This window comes from Spermophilus citellus (assembly GCF_964194105.1).
Source record: "Spermophilus citellus genome assembly, chromosome: 1".
Taxonomy (NCBI): domain Eukaryota; kingdom Metazoa; phylum Chordata; class Mammalia; order Rodentia; family Sciuridae; genus Spermophilus; species Spermophilus citellus.
In genome coordinates, this window is record NC_138182.1 from 135,606,431 (window position 1) to 135,622,787 (window position 16,357).

At 45.7% G+C, this 16,357-nt stretch overlaps 1 protein-coding gene across 1 annotated transcript in view; it reads left to right on the plus strand.

Moving 5' to 3' along the window:
• The first annotated feature begins 1,992 nt into the window (after positions 1-1,992).
• Positions 1,993-16,357, plus strand: part of ADAM19 (ADAM metallopeptidase domain 19) — an 85,389-nt gene continuing 71,024 nt past the window's right edge. The window contains exons 1-3 of the mRNA XM_081273127.1: positions 1,993-2,235; positions 6,344-6,429; positions 11,096-11,166. Of these exons, the coding sequence (XP_081129253.1) occupies positions 2,139-2,235; positions 6,344-6,429; positions 11,096-11,166 (254 nt within the window). The 5' untranslated portion in view covers positions 1,993-2,138. The remainder of the gene's footprint in view (positions 2,236-6,343; positions 6,430-11,095; positions 11,167-16,357) is intronic.

The window sequence follows — 16,357 nt, forward strand, 5'->3', positions numbered from 1 at the left end:
ATATAGAGAGTCCATGTGAGGACACAGTGAGAAGTCAGCCATCTACAAGGCAGGAAGAGAAGCCTCACCAGAAACCAACTCTGACTACACTTGGAACTTGAGACTTCAAGCCTCCAGAACTGTGAGATAATAATTTCTGCTGTTTAAGCCACTGTCTGTGGTATTTTATTATGACAGCTGGATGAGACTTATACAGTCTTATCAACACCAATGACCAGAACTACATGTTTTATTTTCCTCCTGGGGAACCGTAGGCAGGCTTTGACACACCTATCATGGTTTTCAGGAGTTCTTTGGTCTTCCTAACACATAACATTTTGTTCAACTGTACAAATCTGGGCTTGATCAATGAGGCTCAGTGGAAGGAACAGATTCATAGGATGTCTGGGGCCTCATTTTTAGAACTGAGCTTTGCTAAAGGATCTTAGACAAATCACTTTTCTCTGGTTATCAGTTTCTCCATGGCAAAATAAGGTGGGTTACTTTGGATCCTGAAGTTGTAAAGATCTGGGTTTGAATCCAGATCCTGACTTCGTTAGCCTCTCAGGTTTGATTTTCTCATTTCTAAACAGGGATAATACTCTTAATTAATTCATTAATCCTACACTATAGGATTAGTGAATTAATTAAGAAATAAAGTATGCAGTATCCCTAGTACATATAAAGGCCAATAACAAACCTTTACATGGAACCACCATTTGAACAGCTATACCCCTCCTTGGTATTCATCCTAAAGAATTAAAGTCACTATACCACAGTGATGCATGCATACCCATGTTTGTAGCAGCACAATTCACAATAACCTAACTATGGAAGCATTAGCAGATGAATGGATAAAGAAAATGTGTTATATACACACAATGGAGTCTTATTCAACCATAAAGAAAAGTCAAATTATGTCATATGCAGGAAAATGGATGGAACTTGAGACCATTATGTTAAAGAAAATAAACCAAACTCAGAAGGTCAAGGGTCACATGTTTTCTCTCATAAGTGGAAGCTAAAGAGGAAAAGGGAAAAGAAGTGGGTGGTAGGGAATCTAATGAAAAATCAAAGGCAGGTCAGTAGAGGCAAGGAGGGAATGGGAGGAGGAGAGGGAGGGGGGAAGTGCTGGGGAGTGATGTTGGCCAAACTATATTGTTATATTGTGTGCATGTATGAATATGTAACAACAAATCCCATCATTGTGTACAATTACAATAAACATATGGAAAGAAAAAATAACAGGCCTTTATTATGTTAAATTAGTACACATAAGGTGCTGAGGGTAGGGTCTGATACTCCTAGCTATGATTTTCTCATTCTAGAGATAAGTAGTCAGTAAGTGATGGTCGCTATTTTGGGCCTCATCTTCTATTTCATCCCAAACCCTTTACCCTCACCATGGGGAATTCTGCCCCCTGCCCCTCCAAGGTCCTTGGGCTTTCTGGCCCCAGCAGTTCGTCCAGTCTGGTGCTTCCGCCTAGTGTTCCATTTCTCCTCCTCCAGAGCTCAGATGTCTTCCCCTTGGGATTCCTGATCTTTACCCCCCTCCCCCAGCCAGAAGAAATGGCTGGCTCCTTGATTTGTGTCCCGCTAAGAAAACAACTCCATATAGCACTTAGTTCTCCGTGCCTAGTGGTTGGGTTAACTCTTTAGGAGCCTGCCTCCAAGAGTGGCGGCCTGGGGGGGGGGGGCGCACAGCGCTGGGTCCGCTGTCTCTGTCACCCACAGCAACTAGCACAGTGCAGGACTGAGTCAACCGACCGTGATGCAACGAGGGGTCTAGTTTTACTCTTAACAAACCCAAGCCCCCCCGACTCTCCCCAGGCCGCATCCACCGTGAATCCATCTCCTCCGTGGGCTCGGGTGACCCTAGCGGAAGTCCCCTTCACCTGAGTCAGCCTGGCTCCCCAGGGGTTTCGTCGGCTCCTCCCCTGGCCAGTCCCAAAGCCCCCTCCCGGCCGCGCCTCCCCTCCTCCATCCCCCTGGCCGAGCCCCGCGGGGCTGGGGGCGGAGCGTCTCGGCCGAGGGCTGGGAGCCCGGAGCCGAGGCTTTTAGGCGAGCGGTCGGTTCCAGGCGCGCAGCCACTGCCGCTGGGCCGGGGGCAGGCATGGCAGAGGGCGTGTGAGCACGGAGAGCGAGGGGCCGCCGTCACCATGCCCGGGGGCGCGGGCGCCGCCCGGCTCTGCTTGCTGGCTCTGGCTCTGCAGCTGCTCCGGCCGCGGGCGGCTCGGGAGCTGGGATGGACGAGAAGTAAGTGGCGGGGCGTTGGGGGTGATGGAGGAGGGTGGGCTGCGTGGCTCAGGGACCTGGGAGTCTCCCCGTCCCCGGAGCGTCGGGACCGCGATTTCTGCTTCCCCCTTGCAACTCCCCGGGGCCTGCGCCTCGGCCGCTCCAAGCCTAGGATTCCAGGCTTTGTTTCCACTTGGTGCCCCCCGGGAGGTAGTGGAGATCGGGGAGACCTGGCGCTAGCAGAAAACAGCCGGTCCTCTCGCTGGCTTGCCTTCCCCTCTCTTTCTCCTTCCTCTGTTTTTCTGCTTTTGGCTTCTCTTTCCGCTGCTCTCCTGATCTCTCCTCTTTTCTCATGGTCCCTCATCCTCGCTCCGCCTGTCTCTAGTGTCCAGTGCCCTGGCCGTGCTCCAGCATCCCAATCGTCTGCTCATGCGGCCTGGAGAGCAGCCCCCTGGCACCATGCACTGTGCCAGGCGCACGCGGGTGGGAGAAAATAAAATGCCCCCGGGACTTGCTGGTAAGGTGTCTCGCTGGGTGTCTCGCCTGTTGTGATGTGCAGACCCTGGAACTGGCGATAACCATTGAACTACCCCACCACCCTACTGAATAAAGGTCAAGTCCAGCTCACCCCTTACACAGATGAGAAACTGAGGCCCACAAAAGGGAAGGACTTGCCCATAGCTCCGCCACAGATTGAGGTTGTGCTGGCTGGAAACCAGGGCTCTCTTTCCATCCTATCCGACCTCACCCAGCCTCAGTTTCTCCTTCAGTAAAGTAAAGGGATTGGACTCAATGCGTAAAGCTTTGATGTTCGGTGAACTCTACTGTTCTCACAGCTAGTTTCCCAGACATCACTCTTTCTCTGGGTCGATCTCAGAGGCGCTCCCCGGGGGCGGTGACCGTGTTCTCTTTATGACCCCAGAAACCTTAGCCCTCACTCTGCCGCCGCCGCAGACTGGCTGGGCAGACTCCAGACCGACGCTTGCAGGACCAACTGTCAGCGTTTTAAATCAAGAGAGAGCGGGCCGGGTGGGGCCTGGACAGGCTGCATTCTCAGCCGAGGTAGAGCGAAGAGGCTGTGCTGGCGGGGACCGTGCGGAGCTTGCAGTGCGAGATCCCAAGGTCCTCCCGCGCGTCCGCGGGCGGATGGAACCGCCTTTTAAAGCTCTTGTGCCAAAAGGGAAATCATGGCCCTGGGGTTTCACGGTAAGTCCAAGAAATGAGAAATTCCATAATTTCTCCATGGTTAGGGTCTTCTTGAGAAAGAGGGAACTAGGTTCTATTCGTCTCTGATTTTGAAGTCCAGTGGGAGGCACGAGTCTGTGCTTCTTGCAGGAGAAAAGCAGGCAGAAAGGACAGGAAAGCCAGTGCTCTGAGTCTGAGTCCTCAAAGACCTTAGCTGTACAATAACCTGGGAAGTAATAAAAAGTGGAAAAGAAATGAAATGACATGCAATCCCCAATTCACAATTGCTATTAATATTTTTGTTTTTCCCTATTGTCTTCTTTGGTTGCCTAAAAATATATATTGATAACATTGGAATGGTACCATAAAGTTTTGTGTCTTGCAGTTTTCCTTTCACATTACAAGCATTTTCCAAATCATTACATTCTCCCAAACTACAACTATTTTTTCTTTTCTTTTTTGGTACTGGGGATTGAACCCATGCTTTAACACAGAACTACATTCCTACACCTTTTCATTTTTATTTAAATTTTGACACAGGGTCTCACCTAAGATGCTGAGGGTCTTGCGAACTTGCTGAGGCTGGCCTCAAACTTGCCATCTTCCTGCCTCAGCTTTTACATTTGCTGGGATTATAGGCATGCTCCATCATGCTGAACAACAACAACAACAACAACAACATACTTTTTATGACTACAAATTCCATCAAGGGACTGCAGAAATATAATTTTCAAAAAGTTAGAAACTGGACTCCCATACAAATGTGGCACAGATGTACTCATTTCATTAATAAGGCAATGAATAGGAGGGTAAAGTTGGTGGAAAGGAGAATTACAGTAACAGGGTCATAAAGGTATTGGAGAAAGAGTGTTGAAATCTTGTGGCTAAGACAGATACAGAAGTGGTGGATGCCCCAAGCATAAAATAACCGTAATTCTTGGTCATTTTTCTACCATGGCAAAATCATTTGTATCTTCCCAAGAGAAAACTGTAGTTCATATGTATCTTTATAGAGTATAGGCTTTTAGTCAAGAGTGAATAAAAAGTCAAAGGTGCATTCTTTTAGATAAGTCAGTAATCCATGGGAGGGCTCCAATCTGACACTAGAGAGTTCTGCTTTCTCCTTGCCTTGTTTCCAAGTTTGTACCAACTTTTTGATTGTTAGAAAAAGATGTGATAAATATCATTTAGTGCCTTTAAATATTCCATTAAATATCATATAATTCCTTTTTGTTTAAATAATCTAGACTTAGGATAGGGATTGTGCCTGTCTCCCCCACCCCCATGAGTATTAAGCACCTAGCATAGTACACAGCACATAGTCAAGAACTCAAAAAATATTTGGTAATGTGTTGCTTCTGATTTTTTACTTGTGTTAGAAAGCTAATGCTAGTTGAATAAATTATTTTTTATGATTTTTAAAATTTTTTATTCTAATTTCTTACACATGACAGCAGAATGCATTTCAGTTCATAATACCCAAATGGAGCACAATTTTTTCATTTCTCTGATTGTACACAATGTAGAGTCATACCATTCGTGTCTTCATACATGTACCTAGGGTAATGATATTCATCTCATTCCACCATTATGATATATTTTGATTGCAAGTATATCATCTCAGTAATCTGAAAGGAAAGATAATAATCAATCATAATCCGTCCTACAACTCTAATGGAACTACAGCCATCTTTTATATCACTCATTACATTCTATGTAATTAATAGGGTTGGTTTAGAATGAATAGTTTTGGAGCCTTTACCCCACCCCCATCCCCAGAAGTCCTTTGGGCTTAGCTTCTTCTTTAGACTAATTTGCTTAGGTCTTAGGAAATTCTCATTTCATTAAGATAATCTGGAACCCGTGTTTAATATCTGCTCTTCCCCTTGAATATTTGTACCCTGTAATTTCAATTCCCCTTCTTGCAATCTAGAAATACTGCTGTCTACTTCTCAGGGTTGGAGTGAGAATGATTTGTTGAGTAGGAAGTAAAATACATATGCAAACTTGCCATTAGGAAGCTCAAGTTACATGTGATTTCTCTCCAGTGGGAAAGGAATTTCACATTGACTTTCCCCCACAAACATTGTGAGATGGGCAGGTGGGTATCATTATCCTCAACGAGAAAACCAAAGCTCAGTGGGAACAATACCCTTGAGTTTAACTTCTAGCTTATACCCAGAATCCCACCACTTCATTCCTCTCCACTGATGTCATTCAAGTCTGAGCCACTGTCATCCCTCACCAGGGCTCCTGCTAGTCTCCAGCCTCCTTCCTGCTTCTACTCCCAGCCCCTCCATGCTTCCCCATCCCCCCACTCCCGTTCTCCCACTCAGCAGACAGAGTGATCTTTTTAAACCTAATACAGATCAGATTGCACTGTGTTTAAAACATCCATTGCCTTCCATGTCTATTTATAATAAGATCCAGGCACTTTCCATGGCTTTACATTTATCAGACCCGCAGCTGTCTTGCTGACTCCTCTCTCACTGACTTCCTTTCACTCTCTAGCTACCTCTACCTTCTCATTCCTTAGGCCAAGTCCATTTCTGCCCCGGCATTGCACTAGCTGGGGGGATTGCTCTCCTGGGGCCACTTCCCCGCTCTGTCTCAAATAGGCACCAGGTGTCTCTATTCCATGACCCTATTTTATTTTCTTCAGGGCACTTAGCACCACAGTGTTTGTTCTTTTTCTGTCTCTCACCTCTGTAAGGTAGATTTGGTGAGTACAAAGACCTTGTTTGTCCTGTTCACCCCTTTATAACCAACACCTGGAAGAGTTCACAGCCCCGGAGGAGTATCAAGAACCTGCAACCAGCCGGTCTTCTGAAGACCCCCTGCAGAGTTCTCTCCAGGTGGCAGTAGTTGTCACAGAAAGTACATGTATGGCTTGGCTAAGGTACGGAGGGTCGGCTTCCCATGGTTCTGCATCTTGTATTGGCAGGAGGAAGTGAGGAAGGCAGCCCCCAGCTACAGCATGAACTCATAATACCTCAGTGGAAGACTTCAGAAAGTCCCATGAAAGAAAAGGTAAGAGTCTAAAGCTCTCATCTTCAGGGGCAGGAGTTGACAACTCTGTGAGGCTTGGGGCCACTTACTAAGCGCTCTTGGAGGCCCAGTCGTTACCACTGGTTCTGCTTTTCTCACTTGATCCTCTCTGGGTTGGTTTTGGATAGCTTCAATGGGACTTTCCTTCATTGTATGACAAACTTCTAGAAAATTCCAAATGCTATTAGTTGAGAAAAATGAAAATTCACGCTAATGCTGACACAAAAAAAGTGCAAATGTAATAGTGTCATGGAAATCACTTTTGATTGGAATATATTAAATATTGTCATTTTAATTTTTGCTTTGCATAATAGGTGCTTTGTTTTGTTAACAGGATTATGGGCTTGGATAGAAAAGGGCTAATCTAAACTCCTAATCTTCCTTTTTTTGTGTGTGGGTGCTGGTGATTGAACCAGCGTCTCACACATGCTAGACAAGTGCTCTATCACTGAGCTCTATTTGCAGCCCTTTAAAAAAAAAAAGTGATTTTGAGAAAGGGCCTTGGTAAGTTGCCCAGGTCAGCCTCAAATCTGTGATCCTCCTGGTTCAGCCTCCTGAGTAGCTGAGATTACAGGTTTTTGCTACTATCCTGGATCTAAACTATTTTTTAATAAGAAGCAGGGCTGGACCTAGGCCCAAGAAATGTATGTTAAAATCCTATAGTCTCCTTGGGCCAGAACACCAGCAAAATGTGGACGCTTTATCAAGGTGATTGGGAATAAAACTGAAAATATTGGGACCTGTGTGTCTAGGACATTGTTTCTGGTTCTGGGGTTCACTGCTGAAAGTGAGACATGAAGAGCAGAAAGGAAGATGTTCTTGTTATATGGCAGTAGCCTGCTATGTGATCTTCTAAAGAACTTGAGCTTCCTCATTTATAAAATGCATCTTAGAGGGAATAAGCAGGAAGAAAACTGGAGACAGGGACTGGCTTCTAGGAGCCCTGGGTTCAAACGGTGTGTGATTTGTCAGCACTTAGAAGCAAGATGATAGCAGGAGAGAGATGCATCAGGAAAGACTTCAGACATTGTGGCTTTTGAGTCTGGAAACTGAGAGGAGAGGAGAAATGCCTAGCATTCTCTAAGTTATAGTGAGAGTGGTACACACATGTCCCCAAATGCTCCACTTGGGCTTATTAGGGGGAACTCACAATGAAAAACTTAGGGCAGATAAAATTAAGGACATTTTGGCCTAAAAGCAGCAAATCATTTTGTCAAAAAGTTGGAAAGGCTGAAAATAATTTCAGGAACAAATCTAGACAAATTAATGAATGGCCATCCTAGAGCAGATTATTTTTAAGAATTCAGATCTTGGATATTTCAACCCACCATTATTGCCTGAGGAATGGATCTGATACTTTTTATAGAGGCTTCTTTGTTCCTTCCAGATGTGAGATGCCAGGCATCCTCAGGAAGGGCTGAGGAACAAAGCAGAGGACCAAATCCTGTCTTTGTTCCCAACCATTGTCTGCCCAGAACGTGGGCTATTGTGTTCTGAGGGAACAGTGAGCACAGTGCCCAGCACCATAAATATTTGTTGAATGAATGTCAGAGAGAAGGAGGGATGGAGGGAGGGAGGGAGGGAAGGGGGGAGAGAGAGAGAGAGAGAGAGAGAGGGGAAATCAAAGCTGGATTTCATTCAGGTCTCTTATTCTTTTATGTATTTCATTCATTTGCTAAACATCAGTTAGTCTCTGAGATACTAAATGCTCTGCTGGATTTTAAGGTGCATATAAACATATAGGTCAGGTTTCCAATAACTTATAGAGCTGAAGATCTATTTAGTCTAGCCCTAAACACAAAGGACTTTTGACCCTTCCCTTGGGCAATTTTGACAGAGGGTCAGCTCCCTAGGGTTCCTGGGAGAGCTGATGCTGCCCCTCCCTAGCACAGAGCCGGAGTACCAAGAGAAGAACTGGTCAGGAGGGCTGGACAGGGAAGCTTCATAGATCCTCAAAATGTAGTTTCATTGTTTTGTTTCAAATGTCCCCTGGAAACAAAGAACATCTTATTTTAAGTATCAGTGTCTAAGCACCTTCCAGAGCAGAGAGAATTGTTTTTGGATTCCCCATATAAAAATAAGTTTTAGTACTCATGGGGCAGCTCGTGTCTCTTTGGGGGAGAGTTGATAGTGCTGCGAGTGTGCCAACAGTCTTTTTTTACGTGGGCCTCACGTGGTTGTCTACCTCTTGGATAACTGCCACAGCTCTGTCGCTGTGTGCTCTTTCTCAAATGCTCACGTGGGGCTGCGTCCCTGGTGCTTAGTGTGATTGGGCAGGGCACTTGCTCTGGAGTTCCCTGGAGTAAAAGTGGCAAAGGACCTTGCTACCAGAATAGGTGCTGGCAAAGCTGAATCAAGGTGGCAGAAATGGAGAGGTGAATCTTTTAGTGAAAGTGATTGGGCAAACATATCCCCCAGCTTCCTGCCCCAGGGTTTGCAATGTCCCTTCTTAAAATGAGGTAATAGGATTAATTAGGCAATAGGTAGGTTGCCCAAGAGTCAGTATTGGAACATTCAGAGTTCATCAGGGATGCTGGACCCTAATGGGGAAAAGAAAGAATGCTAGAAAAACGTAGGTGCCTAACCAGAGGTGACAGAACAGGTGACCCACTTTCTCAGAGATGCCTGAACTAAGTTAGAGTCACCCTTAAAAGGGGTAGAAGCTCCATAAGGACATTTGTGGATTGAAGGGACTTTAAGAATTTATCAGTTCCTTGGTTCCAAGTTAGAAAACTCTAACATGTGACACCTGGTAACACTCCCAGCAACTCAGGAGGTTGAGGCAGGGGGAATCACAAATTGTAGGCCAGCCTCAGCAACTTAGTGAGACCCTGTCTCAAAATAAAAATATAAAAAAAGCTGGGGATGGAGCTCAGTGGTAAAGCACCCCTGTATAAATAAATAAATAAATCCCAAAGAATATTTACTATTATAAACACATGAATGTTTTTTAAAACTTTTTAAAAGATTATTTCTTCAAGGAAAGTTCAATAGCCTTGACTTGAAATGTTGAAGCACTTCAAGGTTTATTATGATGTAGGTTTATTATGATTTAACTTTCAAATTTATTTGAAATTTTCTATTCTTAAATGATATAAGCAATTATAAATATATGGAAAGAAGTACAAAAGAAAATAAAGTTAACTCATAATCCCACTGCTTAGAGTAACTATGGTTGCCTTTAGGTTTATTTCTCTCTACCTTTTCTCTTTACAGAATGTGTGTGTGTGTGTGTGTGTGTGTGTGTGTGTGTGTGTGTATGTGTGTATGTATATGTATATATGATAAGTATTTTTTGCTTATTTGTTTTTAACTAATTTTTGATTGGGGCATTGTAATTATATATAAAAGTAGGACACATTGTGACATATTTGAACATGCACAAAACTTGGCCAATTTCATTTGCCACTACCTCCCTTTTCCCTCCCTCATCCTTTCCCTTGGTCCCCTTCCTCTACTCCACTAGCCTTCCTTCTATTTTCGTGACCCCTCCTTTTTTATAAAACATATTTATTTATTTTTGGTATTGGCAGTTGAACCCAGGGGTGCTTTGCCACTGAGCCACATCCCCAGCCTTTTTATTTTGAGACAGGCTCTTGATAAGTTGCTAAGGTTCTCACCAAGGTGCCTGGGGCTGGTCTCTAGCTTGTGATCCTCCTGCCTCAGCCTTCTAAGTTGCTGGGATTACAGGCATGCACACCTTACATCCCCTTCTTACAAAAATGTATTTAAATAAAATATACAGTGTTAAATTTGAAGCCTTTTGCCTAATGCTTATTGTGTAAACTTTCTTAGTAATTTAAAAATTACTTAAAATCCCTGTTTTCAATGACTTTCTGGTGTTCTATCCTATGAATGAGTCATTGTTTATTTGAACATTCTACTTTGGGACATTTAGGTTATATTTAATTATTTATTATTGTACATACTAAGCATCTTTGTGGACAAACCTTTGCCTATGTTTCCGTTCGTTTCAGCCAGTCTTATATTACTGAATCAAATGGCTTAACCATTTTTAAAACTCTTGGTCCATATAGTCAAATTATTTTCCAGAGGGTAGGTGTCAATTTGAATTCCCTGTTCTAGGGTACGAAATGCCTATTTTACTGCATTAGGATTTGTGGTTTAAGATAATCTCTGTCACTTTGACTTCATGTCAGGTATGGCATATATTTTAGAGCGTGCGTGGGGGTATGATTCACCCATGATTTTGAGCAGATTTTCATGTGCATGGGCCCTTTGTGAATCTCAAATGATCTGTTGTAGGGAGGGTTGGTGACACATCCAGTTTTGCACAGGTGCAGGTGTCAGAGCCAGGACTTGACTCCAAGGCTGACTCCCCAGGAAATTTACTGTTGAGGATCTTGCTTTCCTGTGTTTCCTTTGGCCAGACCACACGCATACACCTCCACAGAATCTTGGCTTGTAGATTCTTTCCTTGGCTTCTCAGGAGAAAGCGGATGGGGGAAGGATTTGGGTCATTCTGGGACTGAAGTCAGTTCATGTTTGGGCTGGAAATGCAATTGACCTTTTCCTGCTCGCTTCCTGTGGATCCATGTGTGAGCTGTGCTGACCCTGTGCTGTCCCTGGGAGCCAGGGTCCCTGCTTTTAGGAACTAACATTTTGTTGTTGTTGTTGTTCCTTTTAGCATCCACTCAAAGCTGAGCTCAGGGTAATGGCCGAGGGGCGAGAACTGATCCTGGACCTGGAGAAGAATGAGTAAGTGGACTCCTTCTTTGTCTGAAATGAAACAATTAACTTCTCTTTCAACAAGGACACAGGTGTCACTGGGAAGGAAGCATTTAGTGGAGTGATACCAAGCTATCAATCCTTGGTTCCTGTAGGGAAGCATCTTGCCAAGACAGGGCTTTTGCACAATCTGTTGACTTGCTGTGAAGTCACTGGACTCCTAACATCTTGCCTGAACTTTCTTAGGCTATATTTCCGGTGCCTCTTGGAGCTCATTGCAGGCCCTGGTTGGTGTATATGTGAGATTAATGGAGGGGATGAGCAGGAGGCGGCTGCCTTATTAGCTCAGGCCTAGTACTTGGCAGGAAGCGAAGGCAATCAGCAGAGAGGGGCCAGGCAGAGCATGCCGTCGCTGGGCACCTCTGGTCCGTCTATCCTGGATCAGTTACATCTGAGATTTGGCCAATAAGGGCACTGATTGCAGTCTCCTGGCCTCACTAGGCCCCAGCTCCTCCAGGTCCCTAACCTCATCCACCTTGGGTAGTGCCTGGCTCAGAACCGTTTCCACATTGATTTGCCACCAGGTGTAGTTGTGTCTTGATTTTATCATTGTGGGATGAGTAGATATAACCTAGAACTTCCTTGGCTAGTCACGGTCTGCCTGGCCACTGAGCGGCTCTCCTTACTTGCCTGAGGGATTCTGAAGGCCTCTGTACTCTCCTCACCAACAGTCCCACTTTCACCCACCACGTGGACATTGAAGATAAGGATGCATGCCTTGGAGAGCTGCCCGTCTCCTCTTGGCAGCCTCCAACCCCCACTGGAAGCTGATGAGTAATCAAATACATCACTGCCAAGAAAGGGATGGAGAAGGGCCTTGCATGTCCCAGAGGATGGGAATGGTGCTTGGCTTGGGTGCAAAGGGACAATATAATTTATTCCAAATTTGGCCTCTCTGGACGCTTGCAGAGGAGGATGAGTGGTGTCCCAAGTGTGGTGCGAGTACAGCTTAGCAGTTGGGGTGATTAGGAGGCTTCCTTCACATCTCTCCTCTGCCCTGGGATGTGGTGGCCTTTGGGAAGACAGAGGGCTGGGCATTGCCATTACTTTTGCGACTCTCCTCCAGAGTGTAACTAGGCTTTTACTGGCTTAGTGGAATGTTTCTTTTCTCCCATTTTCCTGGAACCTATCTGGCTGGCTGCATCCCCAGAGGGCGCAGGCCCTCCCTGCCCAGGGCTTCTCTTTGGTTGTCTCCCGGGGTCCTATAGGAAAAAGACCCTTACAGGGATTGTTCTGGAGAGCTCTCAGGGGCCTGCTTTAGTCCTTCAGTCCTTTGGTTCTGGGTCTAAATGTCACCTGAGTTTAATCTGGCCTGTTCTGCCCCCAGTACAGCCCTTAGGCTTCCTCTGGTGTTGGTGTTATGGGCAAAGACTTAAGAGTTGGATCAACCAAGCAGAGACCTCAGGACTTGAGACCTTGTTCTTCCCTCCCGTTTTGAATTTTTTTGCAAGATCTAATAGGAAGTTAGAACAGGAAGACACCTTAGAAAACATTGAAAACAGTAGTCTATATGCAGCTATTGAAACTGTGACTCAGACAGGGATAGGCACTTGTGTAAGGTCACACAGCAAGAAAACAAGAGAGATAAGACTTGGGTAGTCTATTTGTATTCTTGGCTTCCTTCTAGATTCACAGAATGTGACCTGGGGCAAACTGATACATCCTTCAGATTCCTTTCTTTCTTTTCTCTTTTTTTTTTTTTTTTTTCATTTTAAGGTAGGGTCTCTCTAAATTGCTTAGGACCTAGAGATAAATTGTTGGGGCTGGCTTTCAATTTGCAGTTCTCCTGCCTCAGCCTCCGGAGTCACTGGGATTACAGGCATGCACTGGCACACCTGGCAAATTCTTTGGAACTTCTGTGTCCTGATCTACAAAACGAGGGTAGTAAAGCCAGCCTCACAGGGTGGTTGTGAGGATGGGATGAGGTGGTCTCAGGAAGGGCTTAGAGGGCGGGAGGAGAGTGGTCCACCCACCGATGCCGTGATTTATGTTGCCCATAGTGAGGTTCCAGGAGGCTGCAGGTAAGGTTCTCTTGCCTGCTGCCCAGCTGTGTGTCAGTGAGCGCCTGGGGCTGGATGGGGTTGGTTCCCGGCCTCCTTAATTTGGCAGAAGCAGGAGAGTTGACAAAAATGGAAGCAGCAGAGCCAAGAAGCATGACCTCACCAGGTGTCCCTAGGGGACGGCTTCCTGCTATTTTCATCCAAATGGGGTTTTTTGTTTTTGAACATGTGTTAGTGAGCGGAACTCCAACTGCACACGACTTCCTCGTGTGTTTATTTCCCAAAGCCCTCTCATTCATGGAGCGTGTGAGTCTGGATTCAAAACAGCTTTGGAATGGGGCGGGGGGAGGCTTTTCTGATTTTTCAAGCTGGCATGTTAAAGTTTCTCTAAGACGGTGACATCTGGGGGGCAACGAGGCCCTGTGAGTGATTTGTCAGGCTCTGGTTTGCACCCTCCTCCACCCGTTCATTCATTCTTTTCATTACTATGCCTCCGTAAGTTTCAGGTCCCAGCATAGGCACTCTGGGTAAAGCTGTGGATACAACCGTTCTGTCTTTAAGGTGCTTACACCCTAACTGGGGAAGACAGTGAGCAAGCTGGTGACTGGACAGGCTCCCTGGAGAGTCTATAAGGACAGGTGCTGTGAATAGGGGCAGGTATTGCTTATGATTGGTGGCCACGGAAGTCCTTGTTGAACTGATATTTGAGCAGAGACCTGGATGACCCCTGGGTCCAAGCCAGATGGACAGTGGGAGGGACGATTCAGGGAGAGGCCCTGTAGATTATGAAGCTTTCTGTCCACCCACCCCCCAGGATCCATATAGTATTTCTCCATATACTGGATTTTCAGGCATCTCAAGAGCAATGGGCAGGGGTTTCTGGGTCTCTGGGGTAAGAGAGAGGACAAGTATCTTTTTCATCATCCCGAGGTGTCTGGCTTTCTCCCATCAAATCAAAGCCTATGTGCTAATGCACGGCCCAAAATAGCAGTGAGAGAGCCTTTAATGGAATTCACACGTGGAGAGATCATTGCCAAGAATGGTGAGGATGGAGGAGCAGGATGGGCCAGGAGAGGGGGACGCGGCAGACGGAGCAGACCCGCAGAGCTCCCATGGCCAGGCAGCTGCAGCCTGTTTTCTGCTTTGAAGCAACTGGGGACAAGTGGCTGACATTCCTGAGAGAGATGCACTCCTTGTCTACTGAGTGCAGGCGAGAAGGAAGGAACTCTTAGGGAAAATGTGTGTGTGGCTTCATGGTGGACAGGGCTCCATTCAGATCCTGGCTCTGCCATGTCACAACTGCGTGTCCTCTTTCAAAGCCTCAGTTCCCACTCCTGGAGTATAAGCATAGTCCAGTCCTAGAGCCACGGGGAGGATGAAACTAGGTGGTGCAGATGAAGGGCCCCACGTCGTGCCTCGCTTATAAGTACATGGCAGCTGTTATTTCTAAATTGCAAAATTCATGGAAAATGGCAGCTGTTATTTCTCACTCCTTATTTCTAAATTGCAAAATTCATGCATGCTCATGTAAACCATGTAGCCATGCTACATGAATAAAAGGAAGAAAATTTCCCACCCATAAGACTCACTGTTAACTAGTGGGCTACCCTGGAATGCATTGAAAACACAGACATAGATACTCATAGACACAGCTGCACAAAAACACAAGGCAGAAGCACACACGGAGACTGTTGATGTGGTTGGGGCAGGGGAAGCAGAGATGAAATTATGGTGCATGTTTAATTCTACTACTTGGTTTTTAGACCCAGCTGGAGGTTGTGAAGGCAGTACTCTACTCTAATGAATATATATGACATTGTTTGTTACATGAATATTTATACACATGGAAACATGTGCTTTGCAAACCTTGGTGCCTAGCTGTGTTTAGGGGAACTGACTTGAGATTGGGGCCTCCTGGTTCAGTGGACACAGCACTGAGCTCAGAGGCAGACAATTTGGAATTGGTCCACATGCCAGTCAGGCCCTCCTTAGCCTCACTTTCTGATCTGTCAGATGGGGCTTTTGTCCCAGCTGGGTTTTAAGAGCTCTTTCTACACTACCTATTTAAAGGACACTGTGGAAGTGCAAAAATAGAAAAAGTCTCTGCCTCAGGAAGTTTGTTCTAGCTGTGGTGACCTCCCTGGTGATAGCGGGCAGTGGGTTGAAGGGCAATCGCACCCGAAAGCCACAAGACCTTGAGGTTGGGGATGAACTACTAGCTCAGGACTCTTCGGGTCAGGAGGGAAATTACAGGGCAGAAATGATAGGCTGCTATTTCCACAGCCCACAGTTTTGAGGCAGAAATCCATAATATTTTTTCTCCGTGCCATTTCCCACGTTCTGAAGACTGTTCTATCAGCCCAGGGACCATATCAGACAAAGTCTTGTTTGCTGAAACGGATGGAGTCTTCCTTCCTTAGCGTTGGCATCCGGGGAGGCATGGGCCCTGGCCTTCCCCTCTCGTTTCTTGGCTTTTTCCCAAGGGGAGGGCATGCTGAACTGTTACCCCGCTTCCAGGATGCTCGCTGGGTACACTGTGCATGGCAGGAGCACTCTATGACAAGGTCACTTTTGAAGGCTAATGACAGTTCAAAGGGTGGGGACTTTGCCAGAGGACCTGTGGCCATGTATCTCTGTTAGTCTCTTAAGCACACTCTAGGACCCTCATCTCTTCGGTGTACTGCCTGCCTTTGGGTCCAGAAGAGGATACTTCGGTTTTGGCTTAAGGAAGGAAGAGGCGTTCTTTGGTCTCATCCAGTCCAGTTAGCTAAAGAGAGGTCCTGTTTACAAAAGTCTAGCTGATATGAATGGATATTTGTTTTCCTTTGTGTTTTTTTTTTCTTTGCTGAACCCCACAGGGAACAGTCATTGTCAAGGTAGAATTTGAGCAGTCAGAGGTTTATGGGTTTTGATACCCACCATGACTTCTGATTTAATCTTTCTTCATATCTCAGAGACACAATGGGAAAGGAGATTGCTTTTCTTATGCTGGAAATCAAGCTACAGCCTGGAAAATTAACAGTCCTTCACGGTTACCTGGGTGATCTAGTTCTCTGTTTTCTTCTTTTTGCCTCAACTCTATTTGGATTGTATAAATGCTAGAGAAAGCGAGAAGGGGAGGATAAGCAGATGGAAGGTTTCTCAATAATAGACAGGATGGA